The sequence below is a fragment of the Peromyscus eremicus genome, chromosome 4, assembly GCF_949786415.1.
Source record: "Peromyscus eremicus chromosome 4, PerEre_H2_v1, whole genome shotgun sequence".
Lineage (NCBI taxonomy): Eukaryota > Metazoa > Chordata > Mammalia > Rodentia > Cricetidae > Peromyscus > Peromyscus eremicus.
The window spans coordinates 119,592,432-119,612,378 of NC_081419.1; the positions used below are offsets into that span (position 1 = coordinate 119,592,432).

The 19,947-nt window shown below is 45.7% G+C and overlaps 1 protein-coding gene across 1 annotated transcript in view; it reads left to right on the plus strand.

Annotated features, from left to right (window-relative positions):
* Rin2 (Ras and Rab interactor 2) overlaps window positions 1-19,947 on the plus strand; it is a 209,086-nt gene that overhangs the window by 97,651 nt on the left and 91,488 nt on the right. Inside the window, exon 3 of the mRNA XM_059261566.1 lies at window positions 12,324-12,416. Within this exon, the coding sequence (XP_059117549.1) occupies window positions 12,360-12,416 (57 nt within the window). The 5' untranslated portion in view covers window positions 12,324-12,359. The remainder of the gene's footprint in view (window positions 1-12,323; window positions 12,417-19,947) is intronic.

Below are 19,947 nucleotides of genomic sequence, written 5' to 3' on the forward strand. Positions count from 1 at the left end.
TTAAGAACGGAAGGGCTTATCTTAGCTCACACTTTGAGGGTCCAGTCCCTCCTGTGGGGAAGCATGAAGGCTGGCTCATGAGGTAGCTAGTCACTTTCCATCTGTAGTCAGGAAGCAAAAAGAGGTAAGCACTGGCGTTTAGCTCACTTTTCCTTTTATTCAGTCTGGGACCCCAGTCCATGGGATAGTGCCACCCACATTCAGGGTGTACCTTCTTTCCTCTGTTAAACCACTCTGGACTGTCATAGACACGCCCATGATGTGATTCTAAGTCCCATCAAGTTGGCAGTCAAGCTTAGCCACTATAACTATTGTCTCTAGAGCAAGAGGGCATTAACTCTGAATTATCCAGACCCCTCCCCACATCATTTCCGTGAAGTCCATGAAAGGGTTGGTTTGGCCCATCACTGAAGCTGATAGAAACTGTCCTTCCTCCAGAAGAGTAAGAGGCTGGGCAAAGCATTAGCTTACAACCTCTTCTTTTCCTTCGCTGAAGATTACAGCCACCCAAAAAGAAGGCCTCGTTTTATCAATATAATCAGACAGTGTTACCCACAGTTCATTATCTGCAGTAACTTGAAGCTAGGAGGAGCCAGTTGTGGAAAGACTGAGACCATTATCCTAGGGCCAAGACAGTGAATATGGCAATTTGGCTGCAGACACAAGGTAGAAGGGGTTTTTAAGGCTAATGTGTTTTGACTTCCCACATGAGGATGCTTGGAGGGACATCGCAGCTGGTTTGGGATGTACTGGGGAGTAACCTGAGATGGTGGGCCCACAGTGGAGAGGCTATAGAAAGAGCCATAGACAAAGAAAAGAGCCCAGCAGCCAGGATGCTTTCAAGGACCTGTCAGGAGGAAACTTGGATCCCTCTTGGCTCTCGAATCCATGCTGCCTACTTTCTCCAAATGTCACAGAAGAATAAACTGGGTCACTCATGTCTGAATTCTATACTTCTGCAAGCCAAGATTGACGAAGGCTGAGGAGGAACGAAGCAGTAGGGGAAGGTGGGCCTTTTCTGCTGTGAGCCCTGAGGTAACATTGCCCACCACCCCTCTGTGCCCTGAGACCTGGGCTCTGCACACTGTTCCTCTTTCACCAACCACTCTCCTCTCCGTGGAGGGACAAGTCTATGGAACAGAAGGGTTGAGCCACTCTTGAGCTCATATTCCCTCGAAATCTTGGTCATGTTCCATAAGCCCAGTGTTCGGGAATCTCTGCCTGCAAGATCTGAGCTTGCTCCTGCTGTTTGCACAAGCTGTCTCCAGATTGTTCCACCCAAAGGTGTAGCATCTCCAGGCTACAAGACAGACAAGGCAAAGAGGATGGGCTGTCAGAGGGAAGAGAGGCATGACGCCGCATAAGGCAGCTTCAGAACTATCCCATGTCCCCTCATTCAGGCATAAAGCACCACAGAGTATGGAATTCCGCATAACTGGGCCTTAAAGGTCCTTGCAAAGGTATACCTGTCATGGAAGAATGGAATGGAACTTACTCAACAGTCTTGGCTTCATGACTGTTAAACATTTAGACATTCAAAGTATATATGGATATCCACCTGCCCCCTTGCCCCAGCCGCCCCTTGAGTAGCAGGAGAACCCAGGCTCTAGCTCTGTTATCTACATAGACTGCCCATGCATGGACCCATCTGATCCTATGCCATTTTCTCTTCTTCTTCCAGAAGTCTGACTCCTTGACATAAAGCAACCTCCTCAGACATGGTGTGTCCTCTTGCTCAGACAGTTCATGATAGCACCTAAACCTGCTACCTCCCTCCATCCTAGGCTCCACACTAGCTCCACCTACCCTGTCTAACCTCCCTTTAAAAGAGGGGGAGGGACATACACCTGAACAGGAGGATAGGAATGGGGCTGACCATGAAAAGGAAAACACCACACTTCGAAGAGAGTCAGAGAGCTCAACAGATGTCCTGGCAGTTGCCACCTGTGCTAAACTGAGTAGTATGTAATGAGATTCATGTATTACTCTAAAACTATATACTTGCCTCTCTCAGTGATGGACATGAGTGCCATTGTCCAACCAAGAAACATGCTGAAAATCTGAGGCACCATCACTGACGTCACACCACCTGTTTGGTTGGTGATGGCAGCAGACAGCACTGAAAACGTATGTGGGCTCCCATGACTCTGGTAGACACAGACTATTTTGTAGGCCTGCTTCTTTATGCATCTCCTTTGCTAATTTCCAGACTCTGACTGTAGGACAGGGTGGCCACACTGCCCTGATTGCATTAACTGATGTGGGAAGACCTAGCCTACATGTGGGTGGGCGACATCATTCTCTGCGTTTGGGTCCCGGGTTGTATAACAGTGGAAAGGAGCGTAGCAGTAGCCATGCATGCATCCTTCTCTCTGCTTTTGACTGTGGATGTGATTGGCTACTTCAAGGTCCTGCTGCCTTGATTTCCCTGCAGTGATGGACTCTAACTTGGAATCATGAGCTAAAACAAACCCCTTATCCCCTAGGTTGCTTATGTTAGGGTATTTTATCACAGCAACCGTGAACAAAACTAAGTAAATGCCCTTAAAGGATGCCTAAACACATACAGAGAACCCGTGTGTGCCCTGTATTTCCATATATGCACCAGCTGTTCTCCCATCTTAACCAAGCACTCATCACACGCTATGGCCATTGATTTTGCACTTTGAGATATGACTGCAAAATTACCACATCTCCCCCTTCTTCCCAATTAGAAAATGTGTTGATTTTTGTTTAATTTGATAAGCTGCAGATCTTCACTTTTTCACTTAAAAGCAACACATCATGGCTTCTCTTTGGTCTATCCCAGTTGCCAGGATCACTTATGCTTTGAGACTATTGTTAAATAAAATAAGAATTACTGGAATACACTTGCTGGTCTCCAAACCAAGGCAGCTACAGAATGGCAGATGGGCAGGTGGTAAACACAGGGGCACTGGATACTGCAAGTCCGAGGTAGGAAGATATCCATCCATCATGCTGTGCAGAATGGTGCACAAAGTGAAATGTGTAAACAGTTTATTTCTGGAATTTTCTATTTAATATTTCAAACCAGAGTTGACCTTGAGTAACTGAAACATAGATGAGGGAGGAATAGAGTCCTATTGGTGTGTTAATTTGTGTGTTGTATACATGCATGTGTAAATGCATGTTTGTATGTATTGATGCACATGAGTGTGCATGCATGTGGAGTTTAAGGTTGATGTCGAATTCCTCCCTCAGTCATGCTCCACTTTATGTGTAGAGGCAGGATCTCTCACTTGAGCTCAGAGCTCACCTATTCATCCAGTCTAGTTGGCTTGTTCCTGGTATCCCCTGTATGTACCTCCCAATTCTCCTGGAATTGCAGATGGGCCACCGCACCCACCTTGCATTTATGTGGGTGCCAGAGATCTAGGCTCTTGTCCCCACACTTGGGCAGCAAGCACTTTTCCCATGGACTCACCTCTCCAGCCTCTATGGTATTGCTTTCTTTTTTAAATGTATATGGATATTTCGCCTTTGTACCACATGTGTGCAGTTCCCATAGAAGATTAGATCCCCTGGAACTGGAGTTATAGGTGGTTGTAAGATGCCATGTGGGTGCTGGGAATCAAACCTAGATCCTCTGGAAGAGCATCCATTAACCTCTGAGCCATCTCCCCAGCCCCTACAGTAATACTTTTAATAAGTAGATAGGCTTCCCATTGTCTTCTGGTCTAACCTCTAAGAAAAGGGAACTCACAAAGCCTAAGAGAACAGACTAAACACACGAATTCCTTAAGGCATCCTAATGGCACCATTTAACTTGGTTAGGATAATAGCCAGAAGCAGTTGTGTCCAACTGGTGACAAATACATGATTTGTGGATAAAGCATGGTCTCGGGCTTCGGATCTAATTTCCGACATTTGCTATAGTTTACTACTTCAGTGTCTGAAGAATCAAGTTATGAAACCTCTTCAGAGACTTTGTGGCCTAGACTTGGTGAGTGAAGTGCAATGGTGCACTGGCTCTGGTTCTGCCTGCTCGCCAGAGCTGATTATTAAATTCCTGTGTCTTTTGCCAGTCTGTTGAAGTCATTTTGGAAGGCTAGAGTCAGCTATGGTAGCAGTATTTATTACCACAAAACAAGCAAATGTTAAAACTTGGGGCTTTGAGTCCCCAGCAAGGCAGTTGCTGAACATTTTTCAGCACTTTACTGATTTAAAGGGGAGAATAAATGTCTTAATGATAAATTTCTAGTTTTGTTAAATCCTCAATACACACAGTATAAAAAGAAGAAAGTGGGTGGAGTGTGTGGGTTGGTGAAAGTTTATTTTCACAGACCTTGGATCCAGTTAGCAAGGAGGAGGAGACAGAGGAGGAGGCAGCAATCATGTGACTTTTCGTTGCTCTGCCAACATTTAAATGATTTTCAAAGAGAGAAGCCCCTGTCTCTTTAGGCCCACGGCACTGCAGAACATCATGGTGGAAGAGCATCATAGAGCTTGGCTGCTCACCTCCTGGCAGCCAGGAAGCAGAGAGAGAGGAGGGGGTGAGCTAGAGATAAGCTCTACCCTCCAACTACGTCCCACCTCTTGATATTCCCTTCAGCTGTGAATTGCATTAATGAGATTAGTGTCTTCATGATCTAGTCACCTTTCAATAGCACCACCAGCTAAATAACAAGCCTTCAAACCATGAGCGTTTTGTCTGGGAAGATATTCATATTCAGACCCAACATAACTCAGTTCATGGTATGCAAGACCCTCTTTGCTCCCAGGTACTAAATTATGTATAGTATGTGGCAATGATATTCTTCTTTCCTTACTTCTGAGTGGTAGGAGTTATGTTTTGACTCAGGACTTTTTTTTGGGAGGGGAGGGATATAGTTAAGTAGGCTAGGCTGAACTTGGACTCTGGTTCCTCTAGCTTCAGTCTCCCAAATGCTGGGAAAACATGTGTGTCACCATTCCCAGTGATGCAGGACACTTTTATGTATTAAACTCAGTCTGTTCATTACTTCTTATAAATAACAAAGCTGCTAGTAAATAAGATAAAAACATTAAAGAATAAAGAGTACTTTGTCCTTATAATTATTCTCTTTAAATTTTAAATTAAATGAATTTCTGTGTGGAAAAAATCCTCTCAACTTTCTATACTTCATATCCTGCACAAGAGCCAGTTTGATATGGATCATAGACCTGTGCATGGAAGTAAAAACTACTAATCATGTAGAACATAAGAAAGCTGGAAGTGCAGCGAGTGACTGAACATTTAACGAGCAGGCATTAGGCCCTGGATTCAATATCCAGCACTACAAAAAAAAAAAAAAAAAAAAAAAAAAAAAAAACAGCAACAACAACAACAAAAAAACAGAATAAAATATATTCTTCAATAGTTTAACAATTGACATTAAAAAGAGAAAAATGGCCGGGCGGTGGTGGCGCACGCCTTTAATCCCAGCACTCGGGAGGCAGAGCCAGGCGGATCTCTGTGAGTTCGAGGCCAGCCTAGTCTCCAAAGCGAGTTCCAGGAAAGGCGCAAAGCTACACAGAGAAACCCTGTCTCGAAAAACCCAAAAAAAAAAAAAAAAAAAAAAAAAAGAGGAAAATGATGCAAGAGCTAAATAGAACTGAACAGGGATTTTAAGCATGTTAACTGTACTGTATAAGAAAATTAGCCAAGTAATTAAGATGACCTAATGGAGTTTGCTCTAGAAAATATTTTCTGTATGAAGTGATTGGTATTGGAATCATTCCAGTGAAAATATTTGTGTTTATTAAACATGGAGTTGAAACTTCCTCAAGGGTCACAAAGACCAGATTTTAAAAAGTAGGGCAAAAACATCTTCCAGTGTCCGTGACTGCATCCTATGATCTAATTCTGAACCAAGAGAGAGAAGGGTGGTGGAGGAGAGGTAGAGAAAGGGGAGAGGGGGAGGGGGAGGAGGAAAATGAGGATGAATGCATACAGGTCTCCTTGCATTTGCAGTCATACAAAAGAGCAGGCACTGACCAAGGCTCTGATGAAATCTTCATCAAAGCTGTCATTATCATACGCTGTTCTTGTCAAGGGGCCTTTTTCTGCCCCAGAGCCTTTGTTAGTTTATTCTAACATCTTTGCACTAAAGACCTGTCTCGAGAATAACGTCCTCAACTTCATCCTGTTCCTGAGAAGCCAGTTGCCTCAGTCCCCCGTGGCTTCTCTAGCCAAAGAATATGAATCTATCGGACTGCTCAAGACTCAGGTGCACATCCTGCCCCTATCGTCCAGGGGCCTCTTATATCCATTCATGCTATGTTCTCCCCGTGCTCCAGATCTCGGCTGAACTCTTACATCCATTCATGCTACATTCTCCCTGTGCTCAGGATCTCTGCCAGACTTTTATATCCATTCATGCTACGTTCTCCTCATGCTCCAGATCTCTGCTGGCCTCTTATATCCATTCATGCTACATTCTCCCCATGCTCTGAATCTCTGCTGAACTCTTATATCCATTTGTTCTACATTCTCCCTGAGCTCAGGATCTCTGCCAGACTTTTATGTCCATTCATGCTACATTCTCCCCGTGCTCCAGATCTCCGCTTCCCATGCGCTGAGCTGTTACATGTGCCAAATCCAGCTTTCTAGTGTAAGTGCCTACTGTGTGCCTCTCCAGCTCCTCAGCAGAAGAGCCTACTCATCTGAGAGCCACTAGTTGGTTACTGGTCTGAGTCAGTGTCCATCCGGGCACACTCAGCAGAGGGGAGGTGGTGGGCAGATTCACTCAGGTGGCACATCAGATACAAGATGCAGTTTATGGTCTTCCTCAGGGTGTGCCCTGGTGTCAGGGTGGTCTCACACATAGCACAGAAGTGAGAGAAGCCAGCATGAGCTCTGGTGAACTGAAGAACTTGTGTGCTGTCTAAAACACTCAGAGCTGTGGCCATACTGGAATGAGGACAGTGTGTCAGAGATGTTCCCCACCAACACTTCTAAAATGGGGCACAGTGTAAGATTGCTACTACGGTATACATACATAGGTCTCCCCACCCACAAGGCCTGTGTCTTTAAAAATATATCATTTCCTGGGACAGTATGATGACTCAGCGGGTAAAGGTGCCTGTTGCCAAGTCTGATGACCCGAGCTGGATCCCTAAAATCCACACAGTAAAAGGAAAGCGCTTACTCCTGGTGGTTGTGTGTCCGTGACTACTATGTGTGTGTGTACCATGTTTGTGAAGGAGCCCATGGGGGTCAGAAGAGGGCATCAGATCCCCCCAGGGACCTGAGTCACAGGTGGATGTAAGCCACCATGTGGCTGCTCGGAATCAAACCCAGGTCCTCTAGAAGAACTGTAAGCCCTCTTAACCAGTGAGCCACCTCTCCAGCCCCTGTTTCTCTTGTAAATGAAAAGTCTTCATGTTCTCAAAACCATGTAAGAGCTGGGTATGATGATGAACACTTGTAATCTCATTGCTTAAGAGGCTGGAGCAGGAAAATTGAGAGTTCAGTGCCAACCAGGGCTATAGTGGGAGAGCCTGTCTTAAAACAAAACAAAAGATACAGCTTTTCTTCAAAAAAAAAAAAAAAAAGTTTGAAAGCTGGGCGGTGGCAGTACATGCCTTTAATCCCAGTACTCGGGAGGCAGAGGCAGGTGGACCTCTGAATTGGAGGCCAGCCTGGTCTATAGAGGTCCAAGACAGCCAGGGCTATACAGGGAAACCCTGTCTCCAAAAAAGAAAGAAAAAAAGAAAAAGAAGTTAACTGCTGAGTGAAAGATAAAACACTGAAAACTGTTTTTGAATCCACATAACTTGAATTGTTGAGCCAGAATCTGGAATAACATTTTCCTGTCCAACTTGAAAAATCCCTGGCAATATGAAGGCAGTTATGGAAATGCTCAGAGACCTTTCCAGGACATAGACAGGAGCTCCCATGCTCTCAAAGAACACAAAAGCCAGGGGAGAAAGGCCCACCACAGCAGGAGCTGTTTAAAGGGCCGGGGGCGGGGGAGGGGGGGGGGGAGGGGGGTTTGGACTTACCCTAACTGGTCCCCTGGGCTGAGTCATTTGGCATTAAAATAATTATAATAATGAGATCTTATTTACTAAGATAAACCAAGTTATTATGCTTCCCTCAGCTACTAAAAGAAAAGTATTGAGTAGAAATTTTTGTTCATGATTAGATCTGGGGGTAGGAACTCAGGGCTTGCAAAGTCATGTGTTTTCTTCCTTTCTTTCTTTTCTTTTTTTTCTTCCTTCCTTTCTATATGCCTTCCTTCCTTCCTTCCTTCCTTCCTTCCTTCCTTCCTTCCTTCCTTCCTTTCTCTCTGTCTTTCTTTTTTGTCTTTTTTTAGATTTATTTATTTTATTTTATATGTAAGAGTGTTTTGCTCACATATGTGTCTGATGTCTGTATCATGTGTGTCCTGGAACTAGAGTTAGAGACGGTCGTAATCTGCTGTGTGCGTGTTGGGACTCGAAGCCAGGTCCTCTGCAAGAACAAGTGTTCTTAACCACTGGACCACCTCTCTAGCCCCTGAACTGTTTGTTTTCGTCTTGACCGTGAGTGATAGATTCCCGACTGTTGCATCTGCTGTTCCGTGGTGGGGTTTGCACTCGTGACCGAAAGCAAGTAAATAGCAAGGGAGAAAGAATTAGGGTGAGGCTGAGCAAGGCCTACAAAATTTCAGTCAGACGGGAAAGACAAATCTGGGAGATCGATTGTACAACACGATGACTGTATGTAATAGTAATGTATATTTGCTGGGAATGGTGGTACGTGCCTCTAATCCCAGCACTCAGGAGGTGGAAGTAGATGGATCTTTGTGAGTTCAAGACCAGCCTGATCTATATAGCAGGTTCTACATCACAGGGCTACATAGTGAGATCCTGTCTTGGGAAATAAAGATTGAACTCTGCTGAGACTTTTAAGTGTTGTCCCAAATAAACAAGCACAAGCTCACAGACATGCCAGTTGGCATGAGTTAGCTATTCATAGTGTTTACAGATTTAAAAAACATTATATTGTATACCATAAATGTCCTCTTATTTTTTTCAAATAGAGAGGATGCCGTTTGGATAAGTTAAGAGGAAGGGAAAAAGAGAGGCATGAAAGGAAAAGCCTGCCTCTCAATAGCTCAGATGCCACATAGCAGCATTTCTGTCAGCAACAGACCAAGCATAGGGCCGTGGTCCCCTGGGCTATGTCACCATGTGATTCAGTAGTCATCTTAGTTTGTGTTTGGACCGTGTATGATGTTCACACAGAACATAGCCCGTATTGTCCTTAAACAATACATGACTGCAGGCTCCAGGCCTTCAGCCTTTCCCAGATCTGCCCCCCAGCAAGGTAGCCCAAAAGATGGAAGCATGCTGGACTGAGGAGCTCCATTAATCAGCCAGCCATACACCAGAACCTCTCTCTGCCTTTGTCTCTGCATTTGACTTCACAGCAGCCGGCCTGTGGCCATGTCCAGGCAGAAGTGGTGGCCTCAATGCCTGCCCAGGTGACCCCTAGGACTTGGAGCACTCTTGTTCAGCAGGCTGCCAGGACAGCTGGCACCCAGCCAGAGGACATGGATGTCATTTGCACTTTCAAGAGCAGACCTTCAGTACCTCGGAAGTCACTCATGGAACCACCTGGAAAACCACAGAGGCCAACTGTAGAGGGCCAGCCCGGGGTCTCTGGGAGACTGAGGAGCACCTGCTTCCTGCCTTTGTCCTCTGTCTCCGACTGTCGCTCCATTTACATCCTTTCGGTGATTGATGGAAAGGCCTGGCTACTCCAAACTGCTGCAGTGGCTTTTTGCTAGTTTTTGGTGGTGTCTGCAAAGAGAGAACACTAGACAGACGGGTCTCATTTGTCAAGAATCTGATGACTTACCCTTCACAGAAACCAGGCAAGTTCTTCAGCGGTCCAAATGTGGAGGAACTTTGTGTCTCAAGCTACGGTACAGTTTTGTTTTGTTGTCCAGCTGTAACTGGGTAGTTTGGGGATCCCCCTGCTGGATGATATCTGCAGGAAGAATGGGAGCTGAAAAGCGGGGAAATGTGACTCTAGTCACCTCGATATTGTGCTATGGATGTTGAGACAAGGTATTGGAAAAATTAAGGGTTGGGAAGAAAACCATTGCATCGAATGAACTAAAACTTCCAGGCACCAAAAGCCATATACACGTCTATGCACATATATGCACAGCCCAGTCTGGTTCCACTGTGGTACCGTCCCCATCTCCCGTTATGTGACATGTACCTGCTGTGGCACTTTTCAAGATATTTTGCCTTGGAGAAGCATTACAAATAAGAAAGAACATCGCCTTCATCCTTTAAAGAAATAGAACAGTCTGCCAGCTCCACAGAATCCAGCTGGATGTTTAATCAGGACTGCCTGAGGTACAGGTGTATTCGGGTATCAGCAGCTAATTAAGCCAGCAGTGGACTTCAGGGGTTCTGACGACTTCATTGCCAAAAGCAAAATTCCTTGTGTGCTTTAGCTCATCAGCAAAGGTTTGTATATGGAAAACCCTGGAGCTGAACAAAGAAACTGTTCTGGATGAGGAATGAAGTCTTGGCTCTCTCTTAGCAATTTCTGAATTGCCAGGCTATGAGGAATCTCCTGCCAGGAAAACGTCCAGAAGAAAAAAAATGACAGGCCTCAGGTTTGTTTAAAGTGTACACTTTGTTAAAGTGCCTGTGTCTCTGGGTCTCAACAGTTAATCGTCTGCTGCCCAAGGTTCCCATCCCGCTCCAGTTCTGAACACAGCGCTGTGTTTTTCCTCTGGAGTGATGCCAGTCTATGGACGTCGCTAATAAGGAGGGACTTCAGAAACCTTGGAGCTAGGCTCCCACTTAGATGCTGAGCCGGGAACCTGAACCTCTGGAGTCAGCCGGATTGCCATGAAGCTTGCCACCTCTCCAGGAGGGTTTTGGAACACTGGCCTTCATCCCAGCAGGGTCACAAATGAAACAGAATTCGGGAGAGACTTCAAGTGACCAAGACATGTAGCAACACCTCCACTAGGGGAGGTTTTGGAAGGAAGGCTGGGTATGGGAGAGACTGTTTTTCCTAGACGAGATTACACGTGAGTCCAACCAAACAGCTCACTGTGGGTGTGAGTAGAGAGGCAGTTTGGGGCCAAAGGAGTCTGCGAAGATTCTCGCTTCTACACCTGTGCATTGCTCCGTGGTAGACTTGGCTTTTCCCCTTACTAGACCATCACTAACACCGGCCTCACCATTCAGTGTCTGACGCTGGCTCTGTCACCCTGGCTTTGGTACCTCCCCACCTCATGCCTGCAGCCCAACCACTTTTAATATTCCTTAATGATTCAAGTGATGTTTCACTTCCTACTTCCCGTGTTGTTCATGTCTGCAGTGTGCGCTGGCCTGTGCATGTTATAGCAAGTAGGGATGCTGGTGCACGGTTGAGAAGGAGAGGGAAGCCAGGGAGAAGGGGGAGGGAGAGAACACGTCGTTGTTTTCTGTTTAAACCTGTACAGTTTCACTGGATAAGTAAAGCTTTGGGCGACTTCCTTTGCCACCTCAATGCACACCTGTCTCAGCCGGGTCTATTGCACTGGGTGTGTGTACCCATTTAACTTAGAAGCTAAGGTGGAAGGCTTTGTAGTTTATGTGTGGCTATTACTGGTTTCTGTGCTGTGGTCTAGGAGGGGAAATTCCAAGCAAGATAGTCTTGGTGATGATTCAGGACCATGCTGTTATCCTGCCTTTAAATTTTCCTCTGCGTTCCAAAGTGAGCCCAACCCCCAAGCCCCTGGGTGATCAGAGCTGTTTACATGCATCCTTTTACACAAATGAGCTCTGTAAACAGTGACTCTCTGGGCTGTATCCAGCCTCACTGGCTTCTAAGGGGGAAAACAGAGGGATTTCTCCCTAGTGCCCTTCTGCTGACCTTGCTTGCCCGGGAGGAGAGCTCACTGAGGGAATGCTGACCTCACCCCCTAACAGCAGGATTTCCTGGGACATAGAGAACTCCATTCTTCTGTGATCTGCCATATGAAATCTATAAACTTTCAGAGCAGATTATGGGGACAACTAATATTGGTTCCTTTTGGACTTCAGCATGGGGTCAAGCAAACACACAAAGCCATCATTATGCTCCCTGGAGTCCTAAGGACCTTCTACGTCAGCTGCTGGCAGAGGGGGTGGGGCAGTGAGGTGGGGCACAGTCTAGGAAGAGTGCTGGCGGCGGCAGGAAATCGGGCTGAAAGGAGATGTAAGGGCTTTGGTGGGAAATAAATGGCACAATGTTGTTGACGGAAAAAGATCTTGGCAGGACTGTTGTTGTGAGTGTTCTGTGGCTTAGAAAGGAATTTCCTACAGGCTGGACTAACCATTGAAAATGTCTCTACCTTCAGGAGTCCCGGGCGCGCAGTAGAACCTCGCTGGGGGAAATGTCAGCTTGGACCATGGGGGCCCGCAGTCTGGACAAGCGAGGAAGTTTCTTTAAGGTAAAAGGAAGCCGGATTTGGGATCTCATCTCTGCTTCCTCTGCGTGGCTGCCTGGGGAGCTGCAGGCACCCGAAACTGCAGATTGGAGCTTGGAAGCCTGCTGGCTGAGCCAGCTGGGGCCAGGGGAGCTTGCCTGAGAGCAGGGTTGGTGTTTACTGCCGGCTGGGGCTTTTGTGATTTAACACTTCCTCACTAGCTGGGGCTGGGGTAGAGATGCCACAGTAGGACCCTGGAGGGACTCTGTAGCGGGTGAGCTGTCCTGGCTTTTTCAGCTGGGCAATTTTAGGATGAAAGCTGGACTTTGCTTTCCAGAAAATTAATGGTGTGAGACCAGTGTATTCGCCTGACTGAGTCATTAAAGTGTAGAAGAAAAAGAAAACCAAACCAAAAACACAAACGATTCCTGGACCTCACCGTAGGCTGATTAAATATTAGTTCCTGGTGTGTTTTTCCAAACACCGAAAGGTTTCCTATGGTGGGGAAAGGGTAAGACAAGATTCAAAGCATACAACTTTTCTGTTTCATGTGGACATTGCTGAGGCTAAAGTAACTTTCTGGCTTAATGAGGGAAGATTTTAAAAGAGTGTCTATAGATAGACAGATAGATAGATAGATAGATAGATAGATAGATAGATAGATAGATAGATAGTTTATATATTTAAGATTAGATCATCATTTCTAAGGTTTACTTACAAATTAGTTTCCCTTTTGTGGCTTTTTGACTGTTTACTTACACCGTCAAATAAATGCAAATTTCTTTTGCAAAATCCTGAATCATGGTCCCCTCCCTGAAAAACGTAGAATAAAGAAGATTAAATGTGCACACTTGAAATGTATTACAGTCAGGTGTTCCAAACAATGGCCCTTGTCCCCAGAGGAGGAACACCAAAGAAACTGTATCGCTTTGTTACCGAGGGGGAAAAAAGTGCTTATGTTTAGTAATTCTAAAGCCCTCAAGTGTCAATAAAGAGGTATTTGCTCTTATCTGTGTTCCCTGTTTCCAAAGAGATTGTGACTGACACCATGTCAAAGGTTGACTGTAGAAAAATCCCACTGAAAGTCTTGTTGCTAGAGCAAAGCTGAGTTTATTGCTGAAATGAGGGCACCACCAGGACGATAGCATTGGTGTCTAGGAGAGGGACCACAGGACAGTGTATTCATAGGGTTTGAATGTCAAGTCCCGAGTCCTTTAAGTCACCGTTTTCAAGACAGAATGTGATCGGATTTTAGCAAAGCTTGGTAGGCAGCATCCCAGAATTGGTGGACAGAGGTTCTTGAGGGGAATCTTGTTAAGTAAATCATTGAAAAGCAAGCTGTTCTCTCAAGTGAGCAAAATGTTTGGATTTCCTGCAGCAAATAGAAAAGCTATTTATTGGTTTATTGCTTTGACTCTATGGGCAAGAAGATCCTAGAAGAATTAAGTTATATTGGCACAAATGACCTCCGTTCTCAGTCCAGGTAGTTAAGCTATGTCCGCATGAGTAATCTCAATCCTCAACTGGTTTCCTCAGTTTTCATCAGACCCACATGAGACAGATGGGAGGAGGTGAGTCTTGTAGTCTCTTGGGGACCTGGAGCTGAACCCCAGAACCCTAGATTGTATCTTACACTGAGATATGCTTGCAGAAGCACCATCTCTCAAGCCCTGCTTTATCCCAAAGCATTGCCTAAATTAGCCTAAATATTGGCTAGTCCTTAATTACCACCTTGGGATGGACAGGGAGCCCTGCGGAATCATAGCTTACATAGTAGTTAGACTTCAAAGTCAAGGCAAAAGAAGGAAATAGAGTGTGGTCCAAACTGCGTTTGAAAATTTCTGAGGAAGATGTCCTGTTGGACCCAATGAACTGTCCGTCTTAAAGTTGGCTTTAGTCTGTTGTTTTGTTTGTTTGTTTGTTTTCATCCCTGGGAAAGTGGTGGTTTTTACTTTTAATTTACAGTGGAGAAGCAGCCACAGCAGTTGGCTGGTAATACTGTCAGATGTTATATGAAGGGTCAGTCAGGGAAGAGATGAGCTAGCTAAGCACGCTGGAAGGCCTGGTTCTTTGCCTCTCCTGAGTCACTTTGATGTAGTTTTTTTTTTTTTTTTCCTTTCCTCGCGTTGATGTACACTGTTGGCCTGTGTTCTTCACCAGCCTTAGTTGTGGAGTTATCTGCATGGATAAAGTAATGCCCTTTGAACATTAATTAATAACAAGCTGGAATCCAGTGGCCCATATGATATGCCCCCCATGGGCTCTTCCGTTATGCCTCATGTTTTATTTGGATCCATGTCTTTTAAGCACATATGATTCCACCGAGCTCTGACCTAGGCCAGCTGGGGAAAAACCAAAAGCCATTCCTGACTTAACAGAACTTTTAGTCTGGTAGCAAAGAAAGATAACTACCAAAATCAGCACATCGCCAGACAGAGTATTATCAGTCATGAAGAAGGCAGTCCCTGGGATGAGAAGTAAATGGAGCCTCTGAGACTAGGCAGCCTACCCTGGGGTTCCAGAGAAATCGCTATTAAGGAAGTGAATATTCACTTGACAGCTGAGATTGGAAGGTAGGAGTGGACCTAAATTTCAGAATGGGGCTTATACAGTGCTAAAGCACCTCTCCATAGACATCGTAAAGGATGACGATTCTTGGTCCTTAGCTGAATTCCACATTAGGCTTATCATCCTTCACGCTTATTAGTGCTCTGTGGTTTTTTCACAGCTCAGTTGTTGAAAGACACTCAGCAACCGCTTCTTCATCACAACTCTCCCTCCCCAGCATGCGCTCTCAACCAGAGCTGCTGACCACCAGTGTCAAGCTTTGATTTGTGGTTTCTCGTGTGTCCTGGCTTGGGAAGCAACTTGGGTTAGAGAACACGAGGCACGTGGAAAAGGCCCAGATGGTCTGACCATCCTGGAATAACTGTGGATGTCCTAGGTCATTGTTCCTGTAGGGTCACATCCTGGAAGCCACATAAATCCACACACATGTTTTCCAGTTGTTCACAGCACCGTGATTAATTTTCCTTAGCCACCTGTGACAAATACTGTCTTCCTGCTCTATAAGGTCACTGTGAAAACATGGGGAGATGGAAAGACATGGAGCCCTAGACAGAGTAACCAGATACCTGTAGTTAGGTAACAGATCTATCTGTACACCGACTACCAACAGATTTGAAGGGTAATTGGATGAACGAGTTTATATAAGATGAAAGAGATATATAAGAAAGTCTTCCAGGCTGGAGACATTCCAGCTGGACCTGACTTAGGACCATGGATGCTCAGTCATCATGACCCCTTCTTTTCCTGGACCTTTTCTTCCCAGCTGCCCCTACCCAATTCAGGGACCCAGTACTGACAGATATTTTACAGGTCTCCCAAGTCCATACCCTTCTTCCACTACATCTACCATCTGCTTAGGACCTCATTCTTTCATGAGTAGATGTCATGGATGATCCTCACCATCCAGCTACGCTACCACCAAACACAATTTGTCGATCTAAGTTACCTGCTTCAGATCAAGTCAGCAGGTTTTACCTTCATACCCTTGGGTTGTATCTGCCTTTTCCTCAACTCTCTATCACCTGTTCTGCCACAGCAGCTTGTGTCTAAGGCCAAACCTTTGACTGCCAGTCTCTAAGGTTTGCCCTCGTACCACCTGTCCCTCACCCTCTGCCTCTGAGCTATCCTTTCAGGCTGAGTAGAACCACTTTACCCACCGGTAGCAGAGCTCACACAGGCTGAGTGAGTAGGGTTCTGCCTTCACTTTTATCTGAAGATAAAATCGAAGTAGAAATGGTGTGTGTGTGTGTGAGTGTGTGAAGGGCCTGGGTCGGGGGAGCTTGGTAGATGGCTTGGTTGATAAAGCACTTGCCTCACAAGTGTGTGTTCAATCCCCAGAACTAGAAGAAAAGCTGAGTGCAGTGTCACACACTTGTAATTCCAGGGGTGGCAAGATGGGAGGCTCAGATGACAGGTAGGGCCCTGGAGTTCATGGCCAGATAACTTATCCTATTTGAAAAAGTTTCAGGCCAGTGAAAGATCCTGCCTCGAGACAAAAAAGGGCAAGGTACCTAAGGAACAACATCCAAGGCCGACTGTCCCCTGACCTTCAGGTTCACACACACATGCACAGACAGACAGACACACATGTGCACACAAGCCTGTATGTGCACATGTAGAAATGGTATGAAGAGAGGCACAGTTGTGGTCCCAATATTGTTCCCAGATTTCAACTTCAATCCACAACTTCAGTTCCATCAGAAGAAGTTTGTCCTGTTCTTTTGTCATTGTGACTCAGCCCCTCAGAGGAAGTTCTTCGCTCACATAGTGGAGGATGGTGCCCGGTGACCAGCACACACCACCCACGTGTATAGGAATGCCTTTGAGCTTCCTTGGCTGGCCCACCCTCGCCTGCCTGGACTTGTGTGTAGAGTTTCCCCATACTAGGTGGGACTTTCTCAGCTGCCTGAGCCTAAGGGACAAGGTGAAAGTTGATCTTAGTTAACCAGGAAGGAAATGTGTTTGGATCACAGAGACCCTGCTCACCTTTGCCTCACAAGTGCTTTGGCCTTTCGGGCATCCCTGAACCCATCACAAACCAGCTGAGAATCCCTGGAAGTATGACACATTGGTAGACTTACCTAGCACGCTTAAGACTCTGAGTTCCACCCTCATCCTCAGCTGGCTTTGTTCAAGGGCCCTAATCACTGCGGGGACTCCATCTCAGAGGCTCTTCGGTGTACTTGGTTTGCACAGGTTAGACAAGATGGCGAGCTGTGCTTATCTGTTATTTATGGAAACCCTGCAGTTACATGTCAGAGAAACCTCAGGGGAGCACTCCGGCATGGTAAAGGATGGGAATGCTTTGGCTGAAGTCTGCCTCTACCAAGTGGGTGATTGATTCTCTTCATCTCAACTGAGTCCCCTTGACTGGCAGTCGTTCCTGGACACCTGAGATGGTATTCAGTCTTCAGGAATCCCATCTACAGAGCAAACCCTTAGTCATCCAGAACTGGACCAGCCTCACTACAGCTTGGACCTCAGTGGCTCTCCCTGCATTTGAGTTCTCAGAATTGCCTTTGTATAGCAGTTCATTTCTCCACATGCACAAGCAAAGACAATTCACTGTTGCATAATAGTGGGAAGATACGACAGAGGAATTAAAATGACAGATAGGACCCCAAACCCCATTTTAACCAAAATTTGATTGAGCAGATCCTTTTGTGGATATGTGGACTATTAAAAGCCATAGAGAAGAGTGTCACTGTCTCTTCGACCTCCCTGTATGTACCCTAGAATGTGAATAGATGGCATCATATGGTCTGTTGCCAAACACACCAAAAACCTTGTGGTAGAAACAATGGTGATTAGAAATTTAGTCAGAGCAACAGTTTATTTGTGATACTGCAAAGGTTTGGTATTTGGCTTTTGCTTTCCATAAATACATTTTTTTTCACAGACAGCAGCTGATAGAATATCATTGTCCCATGGAAACATATGCAAGCTACAGATGTAATTTAAGATTTTCTGGAGCCACATGAAAAATGGTTTTTTTGTTGTGTTTTTGTTTAATTAAAAAAAACACACACACACAAGTAAAGTTAATCACAAAAGGCAATTTTATTTGGCCCTGTGTATCTATAATATCTCATAAAAATTAAGAATTTTTTCATTTTCGTACTATATTTTTTAATTGGCAGTAGTTTATTTTACCAGATACAGCATATCATTCTGAAATATGCTCCAAAATACATTTTGAAGAATTCACTTTGTGCCAGGTGGTGGTGGCACATGCCTTTAATCCCAGCACTGAGGAGGCAGAGACAGGCGGATCTCTGTGAGTTGGAGGCCAGCCTGGTCTACAGAGTGAGTTCCAGGAAAGGTACAAAGCTACACAGAGAAACCTTGTCTCAAAAAACCAACCAACCAACCAAACAAACAAACAAAACCAAGAATCCACTTTGTGTTTTATACGCAAGCATGTCTCAGTTTGTATCAGCTACATCTTGAGTACTCAGCAGCCATACATGGCTAGTGGCTGCCACACTGGGCAGCAAAGACTTAATGTCTTTCTGGCCTAAATATCTCCTTTTACAGGTGGAGAAACAGCCTAGAGCTAGAAATTGTAGAGCATGGGGATCAGCCTGGCCTGACTCTGCCCCGAGGTGTATAACCATCCTGGCAAGAGAAAAGGCAGCCTAAGGGAGACAGGTGTGCCCTTCCCTTCAGCTATTAAACTGTTGAGACAATGGATCCCAAGAAATTGGTGTTACCCAAGGAGTCTTGTGCTGGGAGAAAGACAAGGATGAAGCCTGATGCCAGGCAACTGGGGAAAATTCACACAGTTCTGACCGGATCTGAGACAGTGAAGTTTCAGGGATGGGGACAACCACACCTTGACCATGACGGTGTAGTCTCACAAACCACTTACCTTCTGCTTAAGCATAAACCTCGAGTTAGGTCATACATGGTCACTGGACTCCTTTATTTTTTCTTCTTCCTAGTGTTCTTGGCCACAATGAGTAGCTTTGTTTTCTCTTTAGTTATCCTGTTGAGGCCAGTGACTAAGCCCAGCTTGGTAGGGTCTCCAGGACTCAAGCTTTGACCCCAACGCCCCTGGGACCCTGGTACTTCCACCCCACATGGCTCAGGCAATCTGATTGGATTTTCAGTTTTTCTGGATTGCCCACCCCAGAAATCCCATAGGGAGCAGTCACAGGGACAGTGGCCTTCTCTGGAGATGACACTTTTTAGGTGTGCAGACAGGCCTCTCTCGAGTGGTTCCAAAGCCTTTAGGTCCCAGGTTAGCCCCCAGGATATGCCTCTCCAGCAATGCCAGAACTTAGGAGACATCAGGTGCCGCGTTTGCCAAAGGCAATGAGTGTACTTACTGGTGGAGTGGTTTGAAGGACCATTTCCAGCACACCACGGCCGCGGTGTCTGAAGCTGAATGTTGCCTGCTGATCTCCACGGATGCCTCAAGGGACTTCGTAAACAAAAACCTTGAACTGCCTGCTGACAAATACCTAATCCCAGCAAGAGGGTCACTCACTTGAGCACATGAGTACAAGAATAGCCTAGATAATATAGACTCAGTCTCAAAAATCTAAACATCAAGGCTAAGCTAGGTATGGCAGTAGAACCTGTGAGATGTAAGTTACTTGTGAGGGTGAAACAACGGGACTGCTTGAGCCCCCAGATTCAGGACCAGGAAAGAAGGAAGGGAGTGAGAGAGAGGCAGACAGAAGACCGAGGTTCACCTTCCCCTTTGGAAAAGGGAGTGATGTCACCTTCCTGCCTGGGCTGTAAAATGAGTCGGTTCCAGTGTGTACTCTGAAGATATCAATCCATGGCTATGGAAGTCATGGTGTTACTGCTGCTGTCTGACCCTCTGCCATGAACACACTCCTGTGTCGGGAGAAGGGGCCATTTAGTGTGTTTGTGGTGTGAATGTCTTGGTTTCTGTCTCGTTTCAGACCTGTGCTCTAGCGGCCTGGGTAATCTGTGATTGCTTTCTCTCTGTGTTAGTTATGTGGGGGAAATTCTC